The 23,372-nt window shown below is 41.7% G+C and overlaps 1 protein-coding gene across 17 annotated transcripts in view; it reads left to right on the top strand.

Moving 5' to 3' along the window:
• The window catches only part of FBXW7 (F-box and WD repeat domain containing 7), a 179,150-nt gene that overhangs the window by 128,545 nt on the left and 27,233 nt on the right, over positions 1–23,372 (top strand). For 16 of the 17 annotated variants that reach the window (XM_069013482.1, XM_069013488.1, XM_069013487.1 and 13 more), the window contains 2 exons: positions 19,938–20,020; positions 23,082–23,223. In XM_069013482.1, coding sequence (XP_068869583.1) covers positions 19,938–20,020; positions 23,082–23,223 — 225 coding nt within the window. Of the gene's footprint in view, positions 1–17,244; positions 17,466–19,937; positions 20,021–23,081; positions 23,224–23,372 lie in introns of those variants that run through there. The other variant, XM_069013494.1, reaches the window with a different exon arrangement.

Below are 23,372 nucleotides of genomic sequence, written 5' to 3'. Positions count from 1 at the left end.
TTTTTCTGGGTACTCTGCTCCCGTGGCACAACTGGTAGAAGGAATATGCTAGTGATCCACAGCCACATAGCTGCAAAATCCAGGAGTTTAGTTTACACCAGTGCAGTCACTGATAAACACGTGTTGAATTCTTACAGATTGTTTGCCTAGGTAAGCTCAGGTAAACATCTCCTCTGTTTAAGGGAAATGCCCTCTCAAATCTGATGGCAGTGTTGTTTGTCTAAATGAAATATTTTAAATAGTAAGGCTCTGCCAGCCTGGCTTGTTTGATTGGAGTGGATTAGGTTGGGCTGTTTGTATAAGAGGTGATGTGCAGGTGGGTGCAGGGGGCTGCAGAGGAAAGGATGAGTGACAGATGACAGGCAAAGCCTGTTACCCCCTGGGGCACGGTGGGCACTGCTTGCACTGGTGCAGCAGAACTAAGTGTCAGCCTGGAGGGTAGTCACAGTCCTAGGGAGGCTCTGTTGTCATCAGTACAGCAGGAGCAAGGGCTCTGTTATAAAATTGTCTTGTGAATTGGTGTGGCAGTGTGAGGTCTGTGGAAAGTGGTGAAAAAAAGAGTGTGATTTGAAGGTATTGTAGATATTTCATCAGTGGGTTTGGAGAACACACCCTCACTAATAAAAGTCAGTTGGTTTTGAAGTTGCAACTTATGTGAGTACAAATGCATGTTATGAATAATGTCTGAGCAGAATGATTTCACTGGGAGACTATCCATCTGGTGAAACCAAAACCACCTCCAAAATACATCAATAAAATTTACTAGAGTTTATTTCTCTGGTCTATCATTTTATGCCTGCAGAATAAAAGTGCAGTTTCATTTAGTTGTCCTGACTGATAGTAAGAGAATCATTGTGGAGTGGGCTTCAGAGCATGTAATCAAGGGTTTCTGGAAAGTTTATTCTTTATCTGCTAGTCGTATTAAACCTCTTGCTGCTGTTTCTCGCTGCTTCTCCAACCTGTCTCATACACTGAGAAAGCAAGGGGCCATGAATCCAAGCCTTCACTTTGACCAGCTGCTGTTAGCTGTGTGCAAGCTGATGCCATGTATATTTACTAACATGTAATTCTTAGCAGTACTTAGACCTCTGGCATATCTATCCTCTAGTTAGGTTACTGCAGTTTTCCCTTCACAGGGCTAAGATGTTGCACTAAGTCACATGTAGCAACACTAGGAACAGAACTCATGATACCTTTTAAAAAAAGATAAATTAAGGATTATTTATTCAACTAACTTGTCTTTTGAACTGAATAATGAAAATGTGTTTTAGCAATGCTGTTTGTGTATCTGTCTATTGAAAACACATATGGAACAGATGACTTGGCATGTCCCATCTCACAATAGGGGATTTTAGTGTGTATATGTGTGAATGAGTTGGGACTGCCTGTACAGGAGAAGCTCCCGTAACTGCAACAGTGGATAGCAAACACAACTGAATTTCATGACAGATATCTTGATGTTGGATTAAGTCAATTGCATCTAGAATTTCTCAAAGAAAGCTGCTCTTGAAGTCAGGTATGCCACTCTTCGCAGGTATTGGATTTGGGAGGTTTTAATGGTTAAAGCAGCAGTAATATGGGATTATAAGATGTTGGGCCAAGTCCTGGCAGTACCGTGAGGCCCCAGTGAATTCAGATCACTTATCCTACCGATAGGGAATCTGATGTATTTTGGCTTCTGTGATTCTGACCATTTGGTACTGTGAACATGTCATCTTCCAGCTCAGCTAAGTTGGCGGGATAAGCTGCCATGCTTTGGGCTACTTGCAGGTATTTGTCATGCATCCTGCCAGCAGACTTCTGCTGTTTCAAATCTGCCACTTAAGCTGCTCATGTCATCACTTCTTAGCCTGTTTAAGGGGAAAAACGTGCATTTATTGCCAAAGATCTACTACTATATATAGTTGTATAAGCCAATTTAGCTCACTGACTGAAATCTGTTAAGGAGGGGAGAGTAATCTCTTCTGGTACAGCTATATCCAGCAGAGAATATGCCCATGGCTTGCCATTTCAAGAGCTGGTTTTGACAAGTTTGTTTCAGAAAAGCTTATGAAGGGTATGCTGTCTACAGTGAAGACTATCTGTAGAGAGGTCTGGGCATTTGCTTCTGGAGCAGATGGGCCTCTGATCTAGAATTGTTCTTGATGTAAAGCATGTTTGGTTCTCAGTGGTCTTCACATAGATTTGAAGATGGGATTTGAACTGGTAAAGGCACAGTATCCCTCTCTTCTGAAAGATTTATTTCCCTGTCAACTGCGGTTTTCTACTGATGTTATCTAAAGTCATCCTCTCTGCTCTGTATAGATGCATTGATGTGGAGAGTGTGGGCTTGCAGACTTGGTTTTCCCAGCCATGGCCCCAGAGTTTGTTTACAACCAAAAGGTGGGAATGGCAACATAAAGAAGGACTCTTGATTTCTAGCCCAGTTTTCAGTCTGTTTCACCTCTAGGTTAAGCCCTCAGCTTGTGAGCCCCTTGCTGCATTTGGTCCCTTTGAGCTGGGGTCTTTACCATAACTCTGAGTAGTTCTTACTTTGAAAGGGCAATCATATTATGAGGAATATTGATGTTATTTGACAAACGTTTGTTACACACATTGAGCTGTCTGTTCTCTTCCTTTCCAGCTGCAAGATCACTCCGAAAAGTGCTAACAAATTAGGAGCTTCTTGAAATTAGCTTAGCATGAAGAAGCAAATATACTCAATTCAGTTACTGGTTTAATGCAGATCAAGATAATATTCTCACCTCATTCCCAAAGGCCCCTAAAGGAATAGTGCAATTCCATGCTGGCATCCATACAGATAAAAGGTAGTATAACTGCATTATTTGGAAACTAATGCAAGCTACTCCTCTTTTCCCTTTCATTTAAAAACATTTTGAAGACAGTAATGCTGCAGGGAGGGAGGCTTAACGTCTGAGCACTGGGAAATTTTTTCTTAGTTGTCTGTTCTTCCAGAATATTTCTGAGAACTGTGGTTTTGTTTCGGGGAAATGAAAAGTTGGAGGAACTGCTAGAAGGTTTAGAAAGACCTGTCAGGGGCATAAAATGATTCATTTGCATTCCTGAAATTCTTGTGTTGTCTGGAAGAAATTAGTTGATAATTTCTTTTAGACTGAAGTTTTTGGTTGGGTAGGACCGGATTTATTCAGATGTAGATGTTATTGCTCTGTTATATTCTGTTAGAGAGTGTTATTGCTCTGTTATATTCTGTTATATTCTGTTAGAGAGTGTAAGCTGGAGAGTGTAAGTGATAGTGGCCCAGCTGGATGAAACTGCAGCAGCCTTTGATTCACTTGTTGACACTGTCAGCTGGCTGGTTGCATGGTGGAGTCTTGTTTGGAGACCAGTTACACATTCTGTTTCAAGGGCTGAGTCAGTACCTCAGTAGTGAGAAAAGATGCAGGGTCTATGAACCACTCCTTGGGATCTTTCTAGGTGTCACATACCCTTGAGCACAAATTCTCCTCAAGAGCTGAAGACACTTCGATTGCTTATTTGTATATTTAGGTAGCTATAAAACCAGACAAATATTAACTGCCAGTTGCAGATATAGAAAATACCCTTCCAGATGATCGAGAAGGTTGGATTTGGTATGCTGGTTGTTCTCACAGCCTTTATGACTGCTCCTTAGCCTGGTATCCCCATCTTGTACTTGGGCATCTGCTAAATTTTCAAGTTAAGAGTTCCACTTTCTGTTGCAACAAAAAAAGTATAGTTTTTGTGGAGGTGAAGGGGGCATTATGATTGTTTTTCAAACCTTTTTTTAAAATTCTGAGATGAGATTTCTTTTGGTACAGTCATCTCTTTAACCTCAGTGTACACTGTCTCTGCTTAGAAAACAGTGTTAGTATCACAGCTCTTCAAAACACTTGCCTTTTAGATTGTAATAGATGTCCCCTGGAAATTGGAAATGGGAAATGAATTGGATTTTCTGTGTCTTGGAACTGTTGACCCATGCTTTAGATCAATGCAGGCTCTGGCTGAGTCTTCCTCTTTTTTTCTTTTCCACGTTTATCCTGTGATGCTGAACAGCGAACCCAGCATACTAGTCACGTTTCTGTAGCTGCTTTCAGAGAGCCACACAAAGCTGCCAGCTGTCTACCTGCTGTAAAAGCAAAAACCCACCATTCCTAAACTAGATGAACATAATATGGTAACATAACCAGCTATCATGAATGGGAAAGTGAACAAATCCCAGTTAGTGTTAATGTTCTTGCTTCTCAGTATGTACACCTGCTGAGTCACATTTAACTTTCCTCTGTGATATGGCAAATTAAGTACATAACGTTTTTTCCCTTGGTATTTTGCATACAGAAACACAAAGCTTATGCAGGTTTTCTCAGGGATACTACCCTGAGAGCACCTATTGTGCTCTTCAGGACTGAGTAGCCCACACATCTTGCCATGGATGTGAGGCTTGTCTGTCTCAAAGGAAGAGAATTTCAGAGGGCTCTTTGAAGGACTGTGCTGATAAGGAGGCTGACATCCCTATCTTAAGTTGTACCTTATTGTTTTAGCTTTTAGTCTGCGCTACCTAAAATGCCTGAATTACAGGGAAGGTTAGTGTCTTCTGCTGTCTTTTCCGTGACAGGTTGATTGCTCAGGCTAAACTTGAGGCTGTTGGATTCCCTTCTTAAACTAGCTGTCCACCAAACTTTATTTGTATTAATCAGAATTAGTAAGTATTAGCATACCTTATGTAAGGCACGTGAAAAGGCTGTTTCTGCAGTTGTTTTAAAAACCCCAGAGCTTTGCCATATGACTTGTGGCCACATAGTGTTCTCATGCTGACTGACTTAGGGTGAACACCTTCATTTTTTTCAGTCTTGCATACCAGAGAGTGATGGTTGCTCAGAGCGATGTTGCATGTGAATCCAGAGACCACCCGCTGTTCCTAAACACAGGGAATTAAAATAATTTGTAACCAGGAGAGACTTTGGATGAAGTTTGCCAGAAATCTAGCAGGAACCAGAATAAAAGAGTCCCTAGTATGGGTCAACCAATTCAGCATTTGGAATCAGCATAGCCTAGGAGTTCCTAATCCCTCTGGTGATAGTGGTCTGCCTTCTAATTTTAGTCTCTTTCAGTTTACTTGTAAAGCACAATAGACCAGTGGAAAAAAATCTGCATTTTAAAAAAGTTTTTGAAGAGCAGGCATGAGTCATACCTGTCCCTGCAGGCCGTTTAAAAGCTGCCAACAGTTAGCTGGGAAGAAGTGTATTTAAACTGTGTTCATGCCAATTTAAATCACTTTATTCAAAAGCATGAATGAGGTTGTAGTATTCCATTAAGACTGTTGTTATCAAATTTTAATGAGGAACTATATTTACACAAGCAGCAAATGAGTTCTTCCCAGAATTTTCTTTTTAATCAAATATTCCTAAACATTGTCTATGATTTTACCAGGGACAAAAGTGAACATTTTACAATCTTGTCTAAGTGGGGAAATTCAGCTAACAGCTGGGCCATGTTTAAATAACTGCATAGAAATTGAAATTTAGGTTCATCAGTGAATGATCTGGTCAGTGGCTCGTGGCGTGTTTTGTTGAAGGTAGGTAGTGAAATGGGGATTGTTCAGATCTGGCCAGTTTTCAAGGCACAGGTTTGTTCTGCGTATGAAATTAGACTAAAGAGAGGAGTCCACACGATGTGCGAAGCTTGTGTTGAAGGTTAAATTACAAGGGACCTAACTAACGCTAGTCTGCACTTTGATTTTCTGCCAACTTTCTGATCAAAAAAATGAGACTTCACTAAATACCAGACTGCAGGCTGGTGCTCTCGTCCTCCTCCCTCCCGCTTCCCTTTCCCACTTCCATTCAGCCTCTCCCTGTCACATCAGCAGGCCTATGACATACAGCAGGGTATTTTTCCATTTCTGTGAGAAAGATTGGCATACATAAACCAGTTTGGCACGGATTGAATATTAGAGATGGAGTATGATAATAAAAAGAAAGTGGGTAAAAAAATCCCTAGAGATTTGTCAGAACATTGCTGGCATTGCTTAAGCAATGTTACAGCTAATAACAAGCTTTAGTAGTTGCTTTCAGCAAAATAAAAGGAATAGAAACTAAGACATATTTTTGCACAGACTTTATTACAGAATCTTAAATCCCTCTTCTCGTGCACTAATTTCAAATAATAGTTTTCAATATTTTGCATTTTTTCCCTCTTAACTTTATAATAGTTTAAAGACACTTCCCTGTACAACCAACCACGTCAGTGACTTGGATTATTCCTAGACATTTTACTTTGTAGCATTTCTTTGGTAAATCAGTAACTTTAGATGGACTACATTTCCTTAAATAATTGGATTTGTGAAATACTGAATCTCCAAAAGTTACAAACTTTAAAACCATGGTTGCCATCTAATTTTGTGGTTGCAAGTGAATGGAACAGCAAACCAAAAAACTTTGAAATCTTTAATTTACTCCATCCTGTCTATAAATAAAGAAATTGTATGCTTCAAAACCCAGGAGTTTAGCTAACTGTCTTGCTATTTAACCCACAGTGAATGGATTGGTTTAGGGAGTACATCAGTTCCATTACACTGATCTGGCAAGTTGGCAGAAGTTTTTAAATATGTGATGTCTGAGGTTATGGAAAGGTTGCAACATGCAGTTTTCCTTGAGGGTAGAAACAAGGGGTTTTGACTAGTAGTTTTTTAATTCAAGTAGAAATATTATAGCTTTATAAAGGGACCATAAGCTTTTATTGAACAAAATGCTTTCCCGAAAGAAGCTTAGACATAACAGTGGACAGGTATGGTCATTTTCTTTTTTTATGATGTAGTTCTTAGGTTTTGTACAGGTAGAACTGTTTGAAAATATCTCTGAAACACTGTGAAATGTGCCACCTGTTTCATGCTTCTCGAATTCTATGAAACATCTATTACAGAGAGCTGTGCTGGTAAAGCTAGATTCCGTGTAAAAAACCAATTATTAGCAATTGTCATCCCTCTCATCTGGATGAGGGACTAGTTACCCTAAATTATGCAGTGTTGTGTTTCTTATAGAGGCAGGCAAGCATACTGTATGATTTCTAGACTGGAAGCACCTGCTTGGGGAAGAGTGTTTTTAGATGGGGCAGGTTTGCTGGCCTGCTTCCTCTGCCTGTAGCCCATTTTGACATGCAATTGCACAGCATAAGGTTAATGACAATGGGTGAGCAAGCCTTCAAAGCATCTGGTGTGACCCCGGCATGCCTGGCATTCCTTTCTGCTCTGCAAAGGTTTGGCATCCATCCTCCACTGCAGGAAGAATGTACTCAGGAGAAACCAGCTCGCATGGCTCTCCCAGGCCTCTGGACAGGGGAGAGTTGTCATGGCAATAAATCATGAGGGTTCATGGAAGAGGAATAAATCCCCTTCTCTGTGCTCTACCATTGGCATGGGTTGGGTGAGAAAAGGAAGCTGGATCAAGCAGGTATAACGTGCAATTTTCCCTTTTATAGCCACCACTGCCACTTAATGGTAGGGTGCAGAGTGTATGTCATGGAAAAATGACCATTTTCAGAGACACTCTGAGCTGCAAGGAGTCTGTGTTCTACAAGGTCATACTGCTGAAGGGGGCTGAAGCACTTGTCCTGTGAAGATAGGCTTTGAGAGCTGGGGTTGTTCAGCCTGGACATGAGAAGGCTTCAGGGAGACTTCACTGTGGCCTTTCAATTCCTCAAGAAGGCTTATAAAATAGAGGGAGAGTCACTTTTTATATGAGCAGATAGTGACAGGACAACGGGGAACAGTTTTAAACTGAAAGAGGAGAGATTTTAGGTTAGATGTTTGGAAGAAGTTCTTTACCCAGGGGGTATGGAGGCACTGGAGTAGGTTACTCAGAGAAGTTATGGATACCCCATCCCTGGAATTTTTCAAGGCCAGGCTGGATGAGGCCCTGAGCAACCTGATCTAGTGGGTGGCATTGAAGCCCATGGTGGGGGAGGTTGGAACTAAGTGATCTTGAAGGTCCCTTCCAACCCAGGCTGATACGATTCTGCGACTCTGTGTCCTGCATTCCAGACATCCCCTGCCTTGTAGATGCTTGAACATTGTATGGAAAAATGCTTGTCCTGAATTCCAGGGAGGGAGAAAACATGGTTGAGGATGGGGAATGAAAGGAGCTGTAAGTTGGGACAATAAGTCTGGTTAGACTGTGATGCTGTGGAGAGGGCAGGAAGGAGGAAATTACTGGGCCAGAAGATTGATACAGAAAGCACAGGGCAAGGGAATGGAGGACCTTGAGGATGGTGCTTACAGAGAAACAAGGAGGAGGAAAAGATGGAGACAGCCCAGGAAATCCATGCACATTAAACAGAACAATCTCCTCTCCAAAGCTGAGACTCAAGGATCCTGCACTTCTGTTACCAGCAAACTGCGCTGGCACATCGTGTTTCATCTTCCTCTAGTGCTTTTGCATCCTGCTGTATTCCTCACTGCTGGCTACCCACAGTGGTGGGGCATCACATGGGGGCTCAGGCTGTTACATCCACTGGCTCACTGGACAGGGAGTCAGTGCATTGCCAGATGATGGGGTGAGTTCACTTCATGCTATAAAATGGATGCCAGGATGCCATGCCTAAAACTTCGGAATGTTTGCCTGTACAAACATGATGCACGTGTACAGGTGGATAATAATGTATAATAAATCACAGCCTTAGACACTATTTGTCTTGGTAAGCAGCTTTTTTGGAGTAAAAGCATCTTATTCCTGTAGTTTCAAATTCTTTTGAATGCTTGGTTTTGTAACCTTTATACCCCCTTTAGGTAAAACCAGTAGGAAAAAAGATTTGACATTTTTAATAGTTTTTTCTTTACATTCCTCCTAAATCCTTCTGGTTTAATCTGTAATTCCAGGAATTCTTCTGTCTGTAGCCTAAAGACTCACCACTAACCCCTTATCATTTTCATGTACCACAAACAATGACAGAAACTATTTTGTAAATAAATTTGTATAGATTATACCAGATAAAAAAGCACTTCTCTTGGCAATTAAATTAAGCTATCTCTAAAAAAACAAAAGGAAAACTTAACAGAAAACATCAGTAGATACCAGTCCTCTATTTGTATTCAGTGCGAAGGACAGACATTTTTGGTAAGCCTTCCAAGTCCAAACACACATTTCTTTTTCTGTACAAAGGTGATTTGTCAACCTGCTTATATTTGAGTGAAAACAGTTTGAACATTGGCGTTCAAAAGGCAGAAATGCACACTTCTCCAGTTTGGATACATTCTTGTCAATATAAACAAAACAACTCAGCTCTCTTGTTGAAATATTGAAAAAAGGAACTAATCCCTATTAATTTTTTTTTGTATTGTGTTTGTCATCTGTTGATCAACAAGAAGGGCTTGTGCTTTGTGTGCCTAAGAACAGTCTCTAGTGCATAGTTTTCTAACTTGATGGACTACTGTCACATGCAGAATCTGTGAAATTACTATAATAGGAATATAAGGTAAAATTATTTAACAAGGAGCCCAGGCAGGGACTGCTGTGTTCATATTGTGCCAGCTGAACACCCTGTGCCCAGGTGGTCTCTGGCTGCTGGCGTGGTGTGTAAGGATATCCGGGAGAAGAGTGGGCCAAGTCAGGAAAGTGGATGGGATGCATGGTGCTAGCTTCCTCCACAGTGCAAGTGTGGGAGCCAGCAGCTTGTAGGGACTGCTCTGCGGGGCCACTCGGGCTTGTCCCGTGTGTAATAAGCAAGGTCATCTCTTCAGGAAGTTTAGGAATGTCCTTTGGTCTCTGAAGCAACCGCTCCTGCGGCTCAGAAGCACAGCCTGGTTCAATGTGAACTTGAGTGATTAGCGCAGCTATTACTGCATCTATAAATAGAATTCATCTTACAATATATTAAGTTTAATGATATAATAAATAGATTACAGTTAACTTTAATAGGAGCACAATGAATGGAGATGCAGTTCTTATGAAGGCCTGCTGCCATTAGTGAATGTTTTGCAAGATGTATTATATGCAATACCTTCTTCTTCCTTTGAAAAATGAATCATCTTACAACACTGTGTAAAAACAAAACTCAAAAAAGCAACTCATAGTGTTCCTGTTGCACAGAAAGCAGTGAAGGATGTGAAAGTGCAGGTTGCATTATCAACATTAACTCTGCTCCTTATGAATATGCACTATGAAAAAAAATGTTTATTAGATTATAATATTGCTAGTTTTAAAACAAACCAAATATTTCTTTGTAGGAAATTTGCATGTGGTTATTGTCACAGGGAGTTAAAAGCAACAGGAAGCTTAGCTGCACTGATATTTTGTTTTAATTTATCTTTTTCTTTAACAAGAAGAAAAATGCTTTGGGAAGAAAAATGTTCTGTTTTCACTGATTTTATTCAGTGAAATAATATAGAGTTCTAATGAGACAAGCTTTCTGGAGTTACAACATGACATGTTTAAAGAAGGTTGGCATTATACCCCCTGCCTCTGGTTCACCTTGTTGTGCTTGTTTTGTGGCAAATCTTTGAGTGTCCATTTCCATTTATCACAGACTGAAATATATTTTTCAGTGTGGATAAGTTGTTCTGGTAATAACACAGTCCTCTGGGTTGGGAGGACAAAGCCCAAACTCCCCAGTTCCTTGCCTTTTCACCTAAGGCTGTAGTTCTGCGTGAGTTCAAGGTAAGGTAGCTCTTCTGGGGGCTTGGGGAGGTTAAAAAGGAGAGAGCGGGCTGTATGTCTTGCTATGCAGACACAGATGTGTGTGTGGCTGGTCAGTGAGAGAGATGAGGAATCTGACCTGGCTGGAAAACAGCCTGGCAAAAAGATGACCCAAGGTCTGTTGCCACCATAGTTGACCGCAGAGCCATACAACGAAGGCTGGGGTGGCACCTTAGAAGATGATGCAACCATAGAAATGAATGGCCAAGGGCAGCCACAAGTGCAAGAACTGTTTGTTCTTTTCTTCTTCCCAGTGGCTGTGCCGGCTTAAATGCACATGAAACTATAGCTGAGGGAGTGATGGCTCTAGGTGTAAATAATAGGCTTATCCTCTCTGCATGGGACACTCGAGTCATAGTTGCTCGTACCTTTTTCTCAGTGGTGTAGCTGGCTAAAGGAGTTTGTGCCCTGCCTGTGAATTGCTCATTTGCTTCTACTGGCTCAGTTGTTTGTGAGAGCATGGTGGAAATTTAAACTAGTTGACTAGTTCTAAAAGAAAGAAAAAAGAAAACCCCAAGGGTAAAAACTTTAATCCATCTCTCTTTACCCTGCATCAGTTAATGAATCTGGTTCTCAGGGTGTTTCTACAGATTATTTCCTGCAGAAATAAGGGCAAGAGCCATTCGGGGACAGGAATGAGCAGGTGAGATTGGGACATCTTTAAGCTGGTGTTATCACCAAGAAAGAGTGCATGGATCTGTTCCCTTCATTAACGGGCGTATGACAGCTTTGGCTGTACTCCTTTAAAATAACCCAAGCATCGAAGCATATGTTGCAAGTTCTGTGCCCAACTACAGGGAACCAGCAAAGAGGACAGGATGTATGACCTTCAGAGGGGAGTTCTGCTCTGCTGGAGACACAGTGATGCTGTATTACATTAAGCCTGTCTGTGAAATCTCCCTGCTCTTAAAACTTAATATGAAATTTATTAAAAGTATCCAGTGCTGAAGTCTGTTATATACACTTCATGTTTAAACCCTTTTCAAAGCAATTTTTTACAGCCATTAACTAGCACACCTTTTAAATTCTATCACAATGTATTTAGAACTCTATTTTTTTGAAGGCAAGTGTTTGAAGAAAGTGGTTTATGGGAAATCTCTGCTACAGATATATACCTTTAAAATGGTATTTGCAATCAAAGTTCATACTATTCTAACAGGATCAGGATTTATAAATAAATATTAATGGATTTTTTTCAGTTGCTACTGATGCCATTTCCTTCCCTGCAGAAACAAAGCTTAAAGTCTCTTTACAATTTTGTTTGACTACAGTACCTTACTTTGCATGGAAATCACGGATAATCATGTGTGGGGAATTTCATTTTGAAAGCAGTCTTCAAAATGCTTTGCCAAGAAACGTTATACAGTTAGTGAAACAGTTCGGTATTACCTATCATACTTCATAATACATATTCTCCACTCCACTTAAGTAAGCTTTGGAAGACTTCATGCAACTTAATGTAATGCTTCTCTGTGTCCTTCTTCCCATAATAGAGTTACTCTTGCTTTCACTTCTTCCTCCCAAACCTTAAGTTCATCAATACTACAAAAAGATGTCATTTATCATTAAGCTGCTGATCAGTGCACATTGCAGTGTCCAGAATTGCTTGTACTTCACTTGAACTGCACAAGATCATACGTTTAAATTTATTCCTGTGACTGTGTTGAGGCAAACATGCAGGAGTGAACCTTTCAAAGCTTGCTGCAGGCATTATAAATAAATTGAGCAGAAATTCCCCTATCTGAACTGCTTCCAGGGAGCCAAGTTGCCTTTGTTCTTCCCTCATAGTTGGAATGTAGCAGCTGTTGGTCACAAACTGGTGCACCTAAATTAATTTCTTCAAGTATTTTCTGCTGCATCAATACTAATCATATATTCTACACAGTTACACCTGTGTGATAGGTGCATTGTACACTGTACCCTTGAACTTCATTAGCTAAATACCAGTTTTCTTTAACTGGGGAGTGTGCTAAACCTTTGTCTCACCCCACAGATCTGGAATTTACCCATAAAATAATTCCAGCTCAGCACCTAGGATGCACACTAATAAATCTCAAATCTATAGCCTGTAAGGCTGCTGCCTAGCCCAAACTGAACTGGGAGAAACTGTGAGAATGTGAGACTTCTATGATCCCAGTGGGTCACTTGTTTAATTTCATAATAGTTCAAAAGGAAAAACATCTGACAATAATAGCAGTGCCTTTTTGTAGTGGAAAGGCCCACCCTGAACTACTTTGGAACATGTTAAACACTTGCTATCGTACGAAATATTTTTCTCCTTTTCTGAGACCTTATCCATGTTGGACTGTAGCATGTGCCTTTCTCATTGACTGAATGGGAACTTAGGCTTTTAAATGTAGGTGTCCTGAACGAAGCTGTAGTTAAATGTCTAAAGCAGATGGCAGAAGTACCTCTCTGTGGGGCCAGATTCTTGCCTGAATGGGAGCATTTGGCAAATTAAATGAAGTATGTAGTTGGATGAATAGGTCGAATATAGAAGACAAAGTGCTGGCTGCTGCAGCTGCCCAAACTAGATTACCAAGCAGAAGGGGAGTGTGTAAAGCCTAAGTGGATCCAAATTTGAGAAAGGGAAAATCAACTAAGCATGACCATTCTTCCCAGGTCATCTTCACTGTGTCCAGGGTAAATCTTGCACAGCTAAGGATTTGGTCCCTCCCGATTAGGATGTTTGGTTTCCTGGATAGAAAAACCCCGCAATCCTATTAGACAACACACAAAAATCCCTCTGAAATGTTTCTAAAGGAGTCAGTCTGCTAAGCGTCTGCTAAATGTGCAGAGTACACAGAATCCCTTCTGGCACTGTCTTGAATGATGCATTTACCAATATTAATGGAGATACCAAACCATATTGCTCCGCAGTTCCTCCTGCACACATTATGCTCCTGACACACATATGTGTGTTTGTGAAATGCCAATTATGGTTTTTGCATTCCCTGGTTTAAGCACCAGTGTTTTTTCAAAATGCTGACTGGTCATTACCAAGCCAGACCATCCTGTGGTCTCCTCACTCAAAAATGTTTCTACAACTAGAAGAAAAACAACAAAAAATGTTGTTTCTTTGGTCTGTTGCACTGTAATCTCCGTTCTTCTGGGGATTATATAGCTCTGCGGGTGATTTCTGTAATTCATTCTAGTCTTTCATTAGAAGTAATAGACAGTCTTAATTACAGCATGCCACATGACAAACTGGTAAAGGTGCTAGAAATGTTGCCAACAGGAAAAGAATTGGATGCTGTGAATTTTTTTTAATTAAGAGTTGGCAGTACTGACGGGAAATAAGATTGGACTTGTGTCCACTGAAAATGATGTAATTTTGGTGTAGACATTTTTCTAAATGTCAAGAATTGTATTTTGTTTGTGGTTTTAAGAACTTGAAAAATTATCTCCAGCTTAAACAAAATAAGACCAACCTTTGAAATTAAATATATACCAAATAGGGAAAGAAACGTGGCAACTTTTGATTTTTCTCTTAACATTGCTTTAAACTGTAGTCTTCTTCAGTGTACCTTAATTTGTGATGAATGTTTACTTTATACGATTAAGTATTCTTGGGGCATTAAGTTACTGTAGCAAATATTATTTCAAATGTTGGTAGAGATGTAAATTAATGCATCATCCTTGCTACTTGCTGTCAGGCTCTTAAAAGCATCTGCAGGGTTGGGGTCTTATTCCTCCACCCTTGTATTTTCCCAGAAGGCACAAAGTGAAGCTGTGTGACCTGAGTCTTCCCAGGTTAGGCAGTTCCACATTACTTTTGCAAAACCTTAATTAATTTCCTACAAGGGAGAGTGTGGTGCATTCATTACACTAAATTCTTCTGAGGACAGGGTGGTTCTCAAAGTCAAGGTAGAGAGAGAAGGTCCTTTCTAGACAGGAATTTAGAGTGGGAGTCTGACAGTAGGTGCCCTCAGCCTTTGGTGGAGCATGTTATTCTCCAATAACTAGGGAGAACCCAGGCTGTGGTCAGGTGTTTTGGGGGAAGAGCAGACACCCAACTTAAGTAATCTTGCAATTACCCAGAGACTTTCAAACTTAATTTGAGATAGAGGTAATGTTTCTTTATTTGTGGAGAATCAAAAGTGGGACCACTGTAGAGAAAAATACTAAAAAAGTGAGAGCCAGAGCCATAACCATGTGCAATTTTTGTTTTCTGCTCTGAGAAAGGTGGACTGTTAGATGGAAGATGGTCACTGTTCAAATGTCAAATCTGCCTGTGATATCTGTATCTAAAATTAGGAAAAAACCCAAACCTTTTGTGCAGAATAAATACCTGACATACCAAGTTTTCTACCATTAGCAAAGGATTGTTGGGGTTATTACATGGGTCCTGACTGTGGCAAAGTGATTAGCAGTTAAGTCAGTGGGTTTTTTTACCATGAGAGAATATCTGCCAATCATGATCAAAAGAGAAGTAATCTGCAATAGTAGTACTCCAAAAGAGAGGAAAATAGTAATTTCTAATTATTATTCAACTCATTGACTGCTTAATTCCAAAGCACATTTTGTTCAAAAGATAAATCTAGCCATGCTGTCAGATTACACTTGCCTTTGGGCTGGGGGAGAGGCTAATCCCTGGGGATTTCCTGCCTGTTCTGCTGCTATGCTGGAGCAAGAGTAGCCATCATCCCCCCCCCCCCGCCCCGCACCAAGTGCATTCACTGGTGGGAGAAGGGGCAGAGGTAGCTGCAAGCATCACAGGGAGTTAGGCAAGCACACATATAAAGTACTTCTAAGTCCTCACAGCGATAATGTTCAAATTCATTCTTACTCCGATGATTTGAGTATAAATTTGCTTCCTGTGATTATTTAGTGTGTATATGCAGCCTGTGGCTTTTTTTCCTTCCCCTTTCCATGTGATGTGCTAGCAAAGGAAAGCAGTAATAGTCTCCCGGGATATGTACAGCTCTGTTCATATCTGAGGTATGAAGTCAACTCAAGACCATTTTGTTCTCATAAAATATACAGCACTGCAGTTTAATGGATAATGGCATAAATGCCAAGATGTGATGGGCAGAACCATTTTCACTGGGAGATGAAAAAGGCTGTGAGGACTCAGTGCTGGATGGGAGATACATAAAACCACATAGAGGCAGAATCTTGTGTGCTGTGGGGGTAGTGATTTCCCCTTATCTGGGTGTGCTGACACCCACCACACTTAGCTATTGCTAAGTAATAATACCTAGGAGTTTTTTTAAAGTACTAATGAGGAAGGTAATGGGTTTTACAGAAAGTACTTCCACTCATTTAGATGTGTGTTCTGTAAAGGTAGAACCTTGTTTGTACTGCTTAGGGTGATAAGGAAGATGGTTTCCCCTCAGGTCAGCAGGAATGGACTGTGCTTCCTTCAGTTTCTTTCTGCATCGGTCTGGAGGGCTGCTGAGCATCTCCAGTTTCCACTGCACCTGGGGAAAATTATAGGGGAATGTTGCAGCTTCAGATCATGTTCAGGGTATGCTCTGTTCTGAACTTGGGCAGAAAACTTTGCAGGAAGGAGAAAAGAAAAAATTCTGAGGTCTCTTGAGTTGTCTTTATAGAAACTAAAAAAATCAAGCTGCCTAGCTGCTGTGCGGGTTCCAGGTGTCTGTCTGAGAGCCCAGCCATATGTCAGGAACTTCAGTGCCCTTGAATCGAACCGTAAGGGTGAACTGGACAGATTTGTTGATGTGAACAATGACCAAAAAAGGAGCGTTCTTTATTAAGTAGTTACCAAGGGCTTTCCTTGTGCTTTCGCTTAAATACAGGTGAGAATCCTGCGTAGGATTTGAAGCCCGAGCTAAGATGGCTTGGTGCCGCCCAAGAGCTGCCTTGTACGGGAGAGGGGAGCGTGTGTGCGTCCAGGCTGTTCCAGGTGCGCGGGGAAGGCTGCCTGCCTCCCTGCTGGGGAAACCCCGCTCCTGCCTCAGACAGCTCCGCCGCGGCTCTGCGCTGGATTAGTATTTTAATGTATATTACATAATTGCTGGATTCGGGTCTTTCCTAAATCTTCAAAAACCGTTTATTCTATTGTTTAGCCAATAGAGGGTATTTCAGCATCTTTTTCCCTGGCAAAACTGTAGTGCATTTCAAATTATTCTAAAATTACCCGCACTTTTGAAGGACTAATTTGCGTCTGTCTACGGAATGCAGCCATGGACGAGTCCAGCCAGGCCCGCCGAGGACGATGGTATAATTATAATTAGTGGAGATGAGCTTGTTTTGCACCCGCTTGGAAAACCGTGGAGAGTGTGGCACTGAGGGAACAGAGCGAGGGCTGGGGGCAGCCCCTGCCTCGGAGGCGGTGCGGGAGAAGGAGAGGGGGAGAAAGAGTGAAAGGGGGAAATAGCCCCAAAGCCCCGCAGCACTGGGGATTTTTTTTTTTTTTTAATTTTTCCCCCCTTTGCGCGGGGTGGGGGCGGTTTCCCGCCGGCGGGGCCCGCGGGTCCCTCCCGGCCGCGCATCCCGCAGTGCCGCGCCGCCGCTGCGGAGGCGGGCGGGGAGGGAGGGACGGGGCGGGCGCGGGGGGCGGGCGGAGGCAGGCGGCGGGCAGGGCGGGCAGGGGGAGCCGCGCTCCGCGCAGGCAGGGCAGGGCAGGGCCGGGCCAGCCGGGCCGAGCAGCGCCGCCGCCGCCGCCTGCCGTGCCCGAGCATGTCGGCGCGGGAGGCGGTGACCTACCTGCCGGAGAAGGGGCTGTACTGCCAGCGCCTGCCCGGCCGCCGGGCCCGCGGGGCGCCGCCGCCGTCGCGCAAGGGGAAGCGCGCCGACACCATGGGCTTCTACGGCACCCTCAAGATGATCTTCTACAAAGTGAGTGGCTGCTCCCCCCACCCCCCCCCCCCCGCCGCGGGTACGCGGCCGCGGAGGACGGGGGGGACAGGGAGGGGCGGGCGGGGGCCGCGCGTCCTCCGCGCCGGCGGTCCGCGGGCGGAGACGTGCCGGCGGCGGGGGGCTGCCGCCCGGCCGTAGCTGCAGTCAGTGCGCTGCCGGGGAGCGCTGCCAGCGCTTGGTGGCGGGCGGTGATGCGGAATGCAGTTTGCTGCCCCTTCTTTTCATTTTTTAAATTTTTTTTTTTAAATTTTTTGATATACTGCAGTTTTGGTCATTTTGATAAATAAACGTTGTCTGAAGGAGTTGTGTTTTCCTAGCGACAAATGAAATGTTTAGAGGGATGTTTGCTCGACGGTTTCTGTTTTTTGGTTACACAGGGACCTTACTGATGTCTGAATCTTGTCACTAGACCTCCCTGCTTTAGAGAAAGTTTTATCTTCTTCATATGATAAACGGCATTTTTGACCGTGTATTTACTTAGCACCTTCTGAGATGCTGAAAGTCAGTCTGCGTAGTGGATCCCGTGTGAAAGTTGCCTAAAATACCTGAAAAAACCCCAGCCAAAAGAAACAGGTGAAATAATTTTTGGGCAATATAATGCATATTGGTTTCTTCGCTAAGGCAAAAGAATAAATCACCAGAGCTGGTTATTCTACTGTAGGCTTCCTACTTTTTATTTTTAAGGTGTGCTTTTGCAAAACTGCATCTCCCTCTTATGAGAAGCAGAAGAGGAATATGATGATGATAACCTCTCAGAAAGGCAAGCTGGAAATAAAAATTTTCCTTGAACAAGAAAAATCCTTTCTGAAAAGTCTATCATCAAATCCTGAAATGTGTTCTCAAACATCTTACTTATGCTTCCGGTAATTTTAATGGCTCACCCATGTAGCACAGCAATAAAAGATGGTATCCATTATTTTTCAGTGATCCTTGCAACTGGTTTTCTTCGGGGAAACACGGGGGGCTGCTCCTCCTGGGGCGTGGGGAAGCAGCGAGGGTGAGGCTGGTGATTCGGCAGCATTCAGGGCGGTTCTGGCTCAGTGCTTGTCTGGTGAAATGCTGTGGAGTGTCCCATGTGAGGCACGGGCAAGAAAACACAGCTACAAGGCAAGCTCTTCTGATTGTGTTGTAGCTGTTCGCACAAAAAGGAGCCTTAGCTTTCCTGTGTAACCACTGATGAAGCAGAACACAAGATTTTCAGTGGCTGTTTTTAGGTAAAGCCATAAGGGTATTTTAAAAGTATAAAAACCACAATCACAACACAAGTATATGGACTATAAGCTTTAGAGAATCCTGTTGGCTTGGGGTGTTTTGTTTTAGGTAGGTAGGCAGGCTGATACAATAAATGGTTAAATAACTATATTATAATACAACATTAAAAAAGATCAAATCAGTTGTGTAAGAAAGATGCCAACTTTTAAACTGTGTCTTAAATGCGAGATTTTGGAAAAAGGAAGCAAATGGCTATACTAAAGTCTGAAAGGTAATACCAGTAGTTTATGTATTTTGCAGCTCACAGTTGTAAACAGCAGTAAACATTCTTCAGCTGGCTAAACTGTTGTGGTGTATCACATCTCAAAAAAAAAAAAAGGAAAACCAACAAAAACTCAGAAGTTGCATTTGGCACATGTATGTCTCATTTAGTCCAAAAGTCTGTGGTTAAAGATTACCCAAATATGTAGGAAGTAATCTCTATTTGTCTGCCTGGATAAATATGGCTTTCATTGGTTTCCATCTCTTTGGTAATTTTTGCAGTCTGGCTTCCCCTTTTAGCAGCTGCCCTGCTCGTTATTTGGTTTTGATCACATCTAATTGGGGGTGACATTCAAGACTGGGGTGTAGCATTTTTTATCCTTACCGTTCTTGAAAAAATACTGGTTAATCCGTCAGTCAGTTTTACTGCAGTTTTATAAATGTTTTCAATGTACAATTTTAAAAACAAAGTATAGACAAAAGAAAAGATACAGTTGATTTTTTTTTTTTTTTTTAGGCCCTAAGATAAATTTAGTTTATAATGCAGACAGGCTACCTAAAATTTAACCATTTCAATGAGAGACTTAGCAATGAGCCTGAACACAAAAAAATTAAGGGCTTTGGTTTAGTTCCTTCCCTCCTCTCCCAGGAGGACAGAGAAAGAACAATTTAGTAAATAAACTAACACAGTTCTGCACACTTTTTCACATTTGAGATTTGGGAATTAAAAGAATGTAATTCCAATAGATTTTGGGCCCTAAAAGAGCAATAATATGTACATGCACCCTATAAAACGTATCGAATATTGTTGAATTTAGAAAATAAAATGTTGCTTTAAATCATTTTGTGAGTGTCAGCTTTTTGAAATTTGGTATAAAAGTAGAAGGTAAAAATGTGTTAATTTTACAGAAGTACACATAAGTAAGGTTGGTCGTGTAACTAAATCCGTGTTGTTACTCTTTTTCCCTCACCTTACAGATGAAGAGAAAGTTGGACCATGGCTCCGAGGTCCGTTCTTTCTCTCTGGGAAAGAAACCCTGCAAAGTCTCAGAATACACAAGGTAATTAAATGCAATGACAGATCACTGGATTCTGATTCCTGCGTATATCCTGTCTTTCCAATTGCCGAGCCTGATTAATTAAGCTCCTCTTAATGTTAAAGCACTGTAAAGCAAAGAAGAGGTTGGATCAGCATTTGTATATTGCTTTGCAAATTTAAATTATGTGAACTGTAGATGAGTTTTAATGAAGTAGCCAGACTTGCATTTCTTTGGTTGAGGTTTGTGTTTCATTCTAAATATAGCATGCCCATTTACTTAAGAGACTTTTTGAGGGCTGGAGCATTCTTGGGAATAAAATCAATCAGATTTTAAAAAGGGACATAGCTATAAACCCTAAGACTATTAAAATTGTGATCAAATGTATCACTTTGCTATGGTAACAGGAATGAGAGAATGGAAATTCATGTAGGCAGAGCAGACCATCTGATCTTAACGGGAGCACATACGTACTTGCTATCCACAACCTGAAAGTATTATGGGTTCTGGTCCCCTTCCTTGCTACTCCTGTATGGTACCAGGAAGCACAAATATCTGCTGCTGTTCCTGTCAGTTGCTGTGTGGGGGTAAAGCACTCCTAACCACGAGCAGCAGTAGTGGAGCAGGGCTGTGGATGCACACCTTACAACTGCATTCTTACTATGTAGTTTCCATAACAATTGTGATTGGGTTTCACACTGCTTCCCATCCTGTTTGAATTTACGCTATTTTATGTTTTTTCCCCACTATAAGCATCGTCCCTCCCATAAGCACTGCATTTGCCTCCCCAGGCTCTCTGGAAATGGTGCTTCTTTTGAACATGCTACAGTAGTGTTCAGTCACTGATGGCTCTTTCAAAGTAGTTTATATTTTATTTCTCCTCCTTTAAGAGGTTTATCAGGTGATGAGTGAAAAGTTAGGCAACAGGTCTTAGGGTTGCTTTTCAGATGTGTAAATGCTGCAGCAGAGTAAAGGAGGCAATGTGTTGTTGCTGAGAGGAACTTGTTGCAGCTTCCACATGCCCCCAAGCCTCAAGGTGGTATCTTCTGATTTCTGAGTCAGTCTAATGGAAGGACTGTCTTGTTGGCCACCAGTTCTTCAGGTGACACGCTGTTCTCTGCAATCCCAGAAGAGCAAGCAGTTCAGCAACAAAGAAAGTACACTTTTTTGTCAAGTGTAACTGTGAGATTCAGAGGAACTGCTGGACTTGTCCACCTTCCACAGAGACCTGACTCATTGTTTCAGGGGAGTGAAAACACAGAGGAAAAATGAAGCACAAACAAGTATCTTGTGGTTTAATCTTAGGTCAAAGGAAAGAAGCTTTTAGATCCTGTTTTGAATAACTTGTTTTTGACTGAGAGCCAGTTTACAGACGAAGAAAGTAAAGTATAACTGTTCTGCTGGGGCAAGTTCAAGGCTACATGCTGCTCAGGACCAATAAAAGCTAATTTCAAGTGCCTTATTTTGGACCTTGAATGATAGGCCTTGTGCTGGATCTCTGTGCAGGTGATTAGAATGAGTAAGCTGTAAAATCACATTTTGTTTTAAAAATACCTTTAACTGGCATTGCTTGGATTTTGAGTAGTTATTGTCATAAAAGAATCCTTAAATAACATCTGATCCTCCTCTCTTAAACTCTTTGATTTGGTTTTATCTAAATAATATGTAGGCAAATGATGCAGTTCTTGTGCCTGCTTGTTTCCGTTTTCCCTAGGATCAGGCACACTAAAATTGACCAGCTGATTGACCTGTTTGCATATAACAGGTAAAACCAGTAAACAAATGCCGTTAAGAGGATCCTTCATCTATGAAACAGTATTTTTATACCAGTTTCTGTTATTACTCAGCAAAATAAGCAGTTAAAAGTAGGTGTGCTCAAAGCAATCTTTACTTTTCTTGACCACTTTGGGTAAATGTTAGGACATGCTATGATTGTCCTTCAGAACAAGGAAGAGTAGAGTGAAATATTTGTAGAGCATAATGAGGTAAATATTAAAATGAACTTGCCTTGCATCATTTAAAGCTATTCCTGTAGCCACTGAAAAATCAGTAAACCCCCTAAGCTCATGCCTACTAAAAAGCTGGGTTTATCCTACAAAAGAGCAGAGGGTTTTTTGGAGTCTCACACTGTATTTAAAGTGTTCATGCTTGTGCAAATACTACTGGGGTTCCATATTTCCTGCTAGGGAATACGGCTTTGATATTCTGTGAACGAAGTACTTTACATTATGTAAAAAACCGCAAAACTCAAAAACGAAAAAACAACCAACCAACCAAACAAAAAAACCCCAAACCAGAAAACACAGTCAGCTGTATTTCTTTAGACTCCCACAATAGTAGCTTAATCCCAGCTCTTTTAAAAGCTCCATTCCATATGAATGAGCTGGTTTTTAACATGTCAGAGTGAAAAAAATCAAACTGTGATTCAGAGAGCACCTTTGGCTCCTTTTCCCTTTTCACTTCACACTCTCCCCCTTAATTCCTGTGTCGTTCCATCAACACACAAACTTTAAAAAACTGTATAGAGTGTTTCAAAGCCCAGTTCCAGACCACTAAGCCACTAGAACTGCTTGATATTACTAGCTCTTTGTCAACAAAATATATTAAAACCTAAAAATAGATACTTTTTTTCCTTTCTGTTTGGAGATGAAGAAGCACTAGCACATTTCACATACAGGTGGAACTCTGAGATGTTGCTTCCTACATCCCCAGTCAGAAGGCACCAGTGTGGCCCAGAAGGAAAGGAAATACTCTGACAAGGAAGGGAATATGTAAACCTGCATCTTTACACACAGCTTGCTGGCCAGTTAACAGAGTGATAATTTTTCAGCCTTAAAATGTGATCCCTATTTCTCCCCTCGCTGGAGGGCTATCACTGCAGTGGTAGAAGCAGGCAGGTTTATCCAAGTGAGGGACCGATCTCTTGAGTGACCAGCAGAAAAATTCTTCACTTAATGCTTTTACATGAAGGTAAAGAGTTAAGGTAATAGCTGCAAATTATGTACTAGATTTTTTGTTCTGCAACAGACTCGTGAATTTTCCTTGATGTTTTACCTATGGCTGTCACTTTTTGTTTGTATGGCAGTACCACGGGGCTGGTGCCATGTTCCGCCACACCTACGACGTTTGGGGACCTGCGGGCAGCCAATGGCCAGGGACAGCAGCGGCGCCGCATCACATCCGTGCAGCCGCCATCGGGCCTTCAGGAATGGCTGAAAATGTTCCAGGTAACCATGCTTGCAGAAATAAATACCTGGAGCAGCTCTGCCTCCATGGTTTATGTAAGGGAGTGCTTCAGGAGAGTTGGTCCTCCTTGTACATCCCAGAATGTCTCTGCCATTGAGTTTTTGTTCTCTTGCAATAACAAATGGGCATC

This window comes from Aphelocoma coerulescens, chromosome 4 (assembly GCF_041296385.1).
Source record: "Aphelocoma coerulescens isolate FSJ_1873_10779 chromosome 4, UR_Acoe_1.0, whole genome shotgun sequence".
Taxonomy (NCBI): domain Eukaryota; kingdom Metazoa; phylum Chordata; class Aves; order Passeriformes; family Corvidae; genus Aphelocoma; species Aphelocoma coerulescens.
This window is presented reverse-complemented; position numbering and strand designations above follow the sequence as displayed.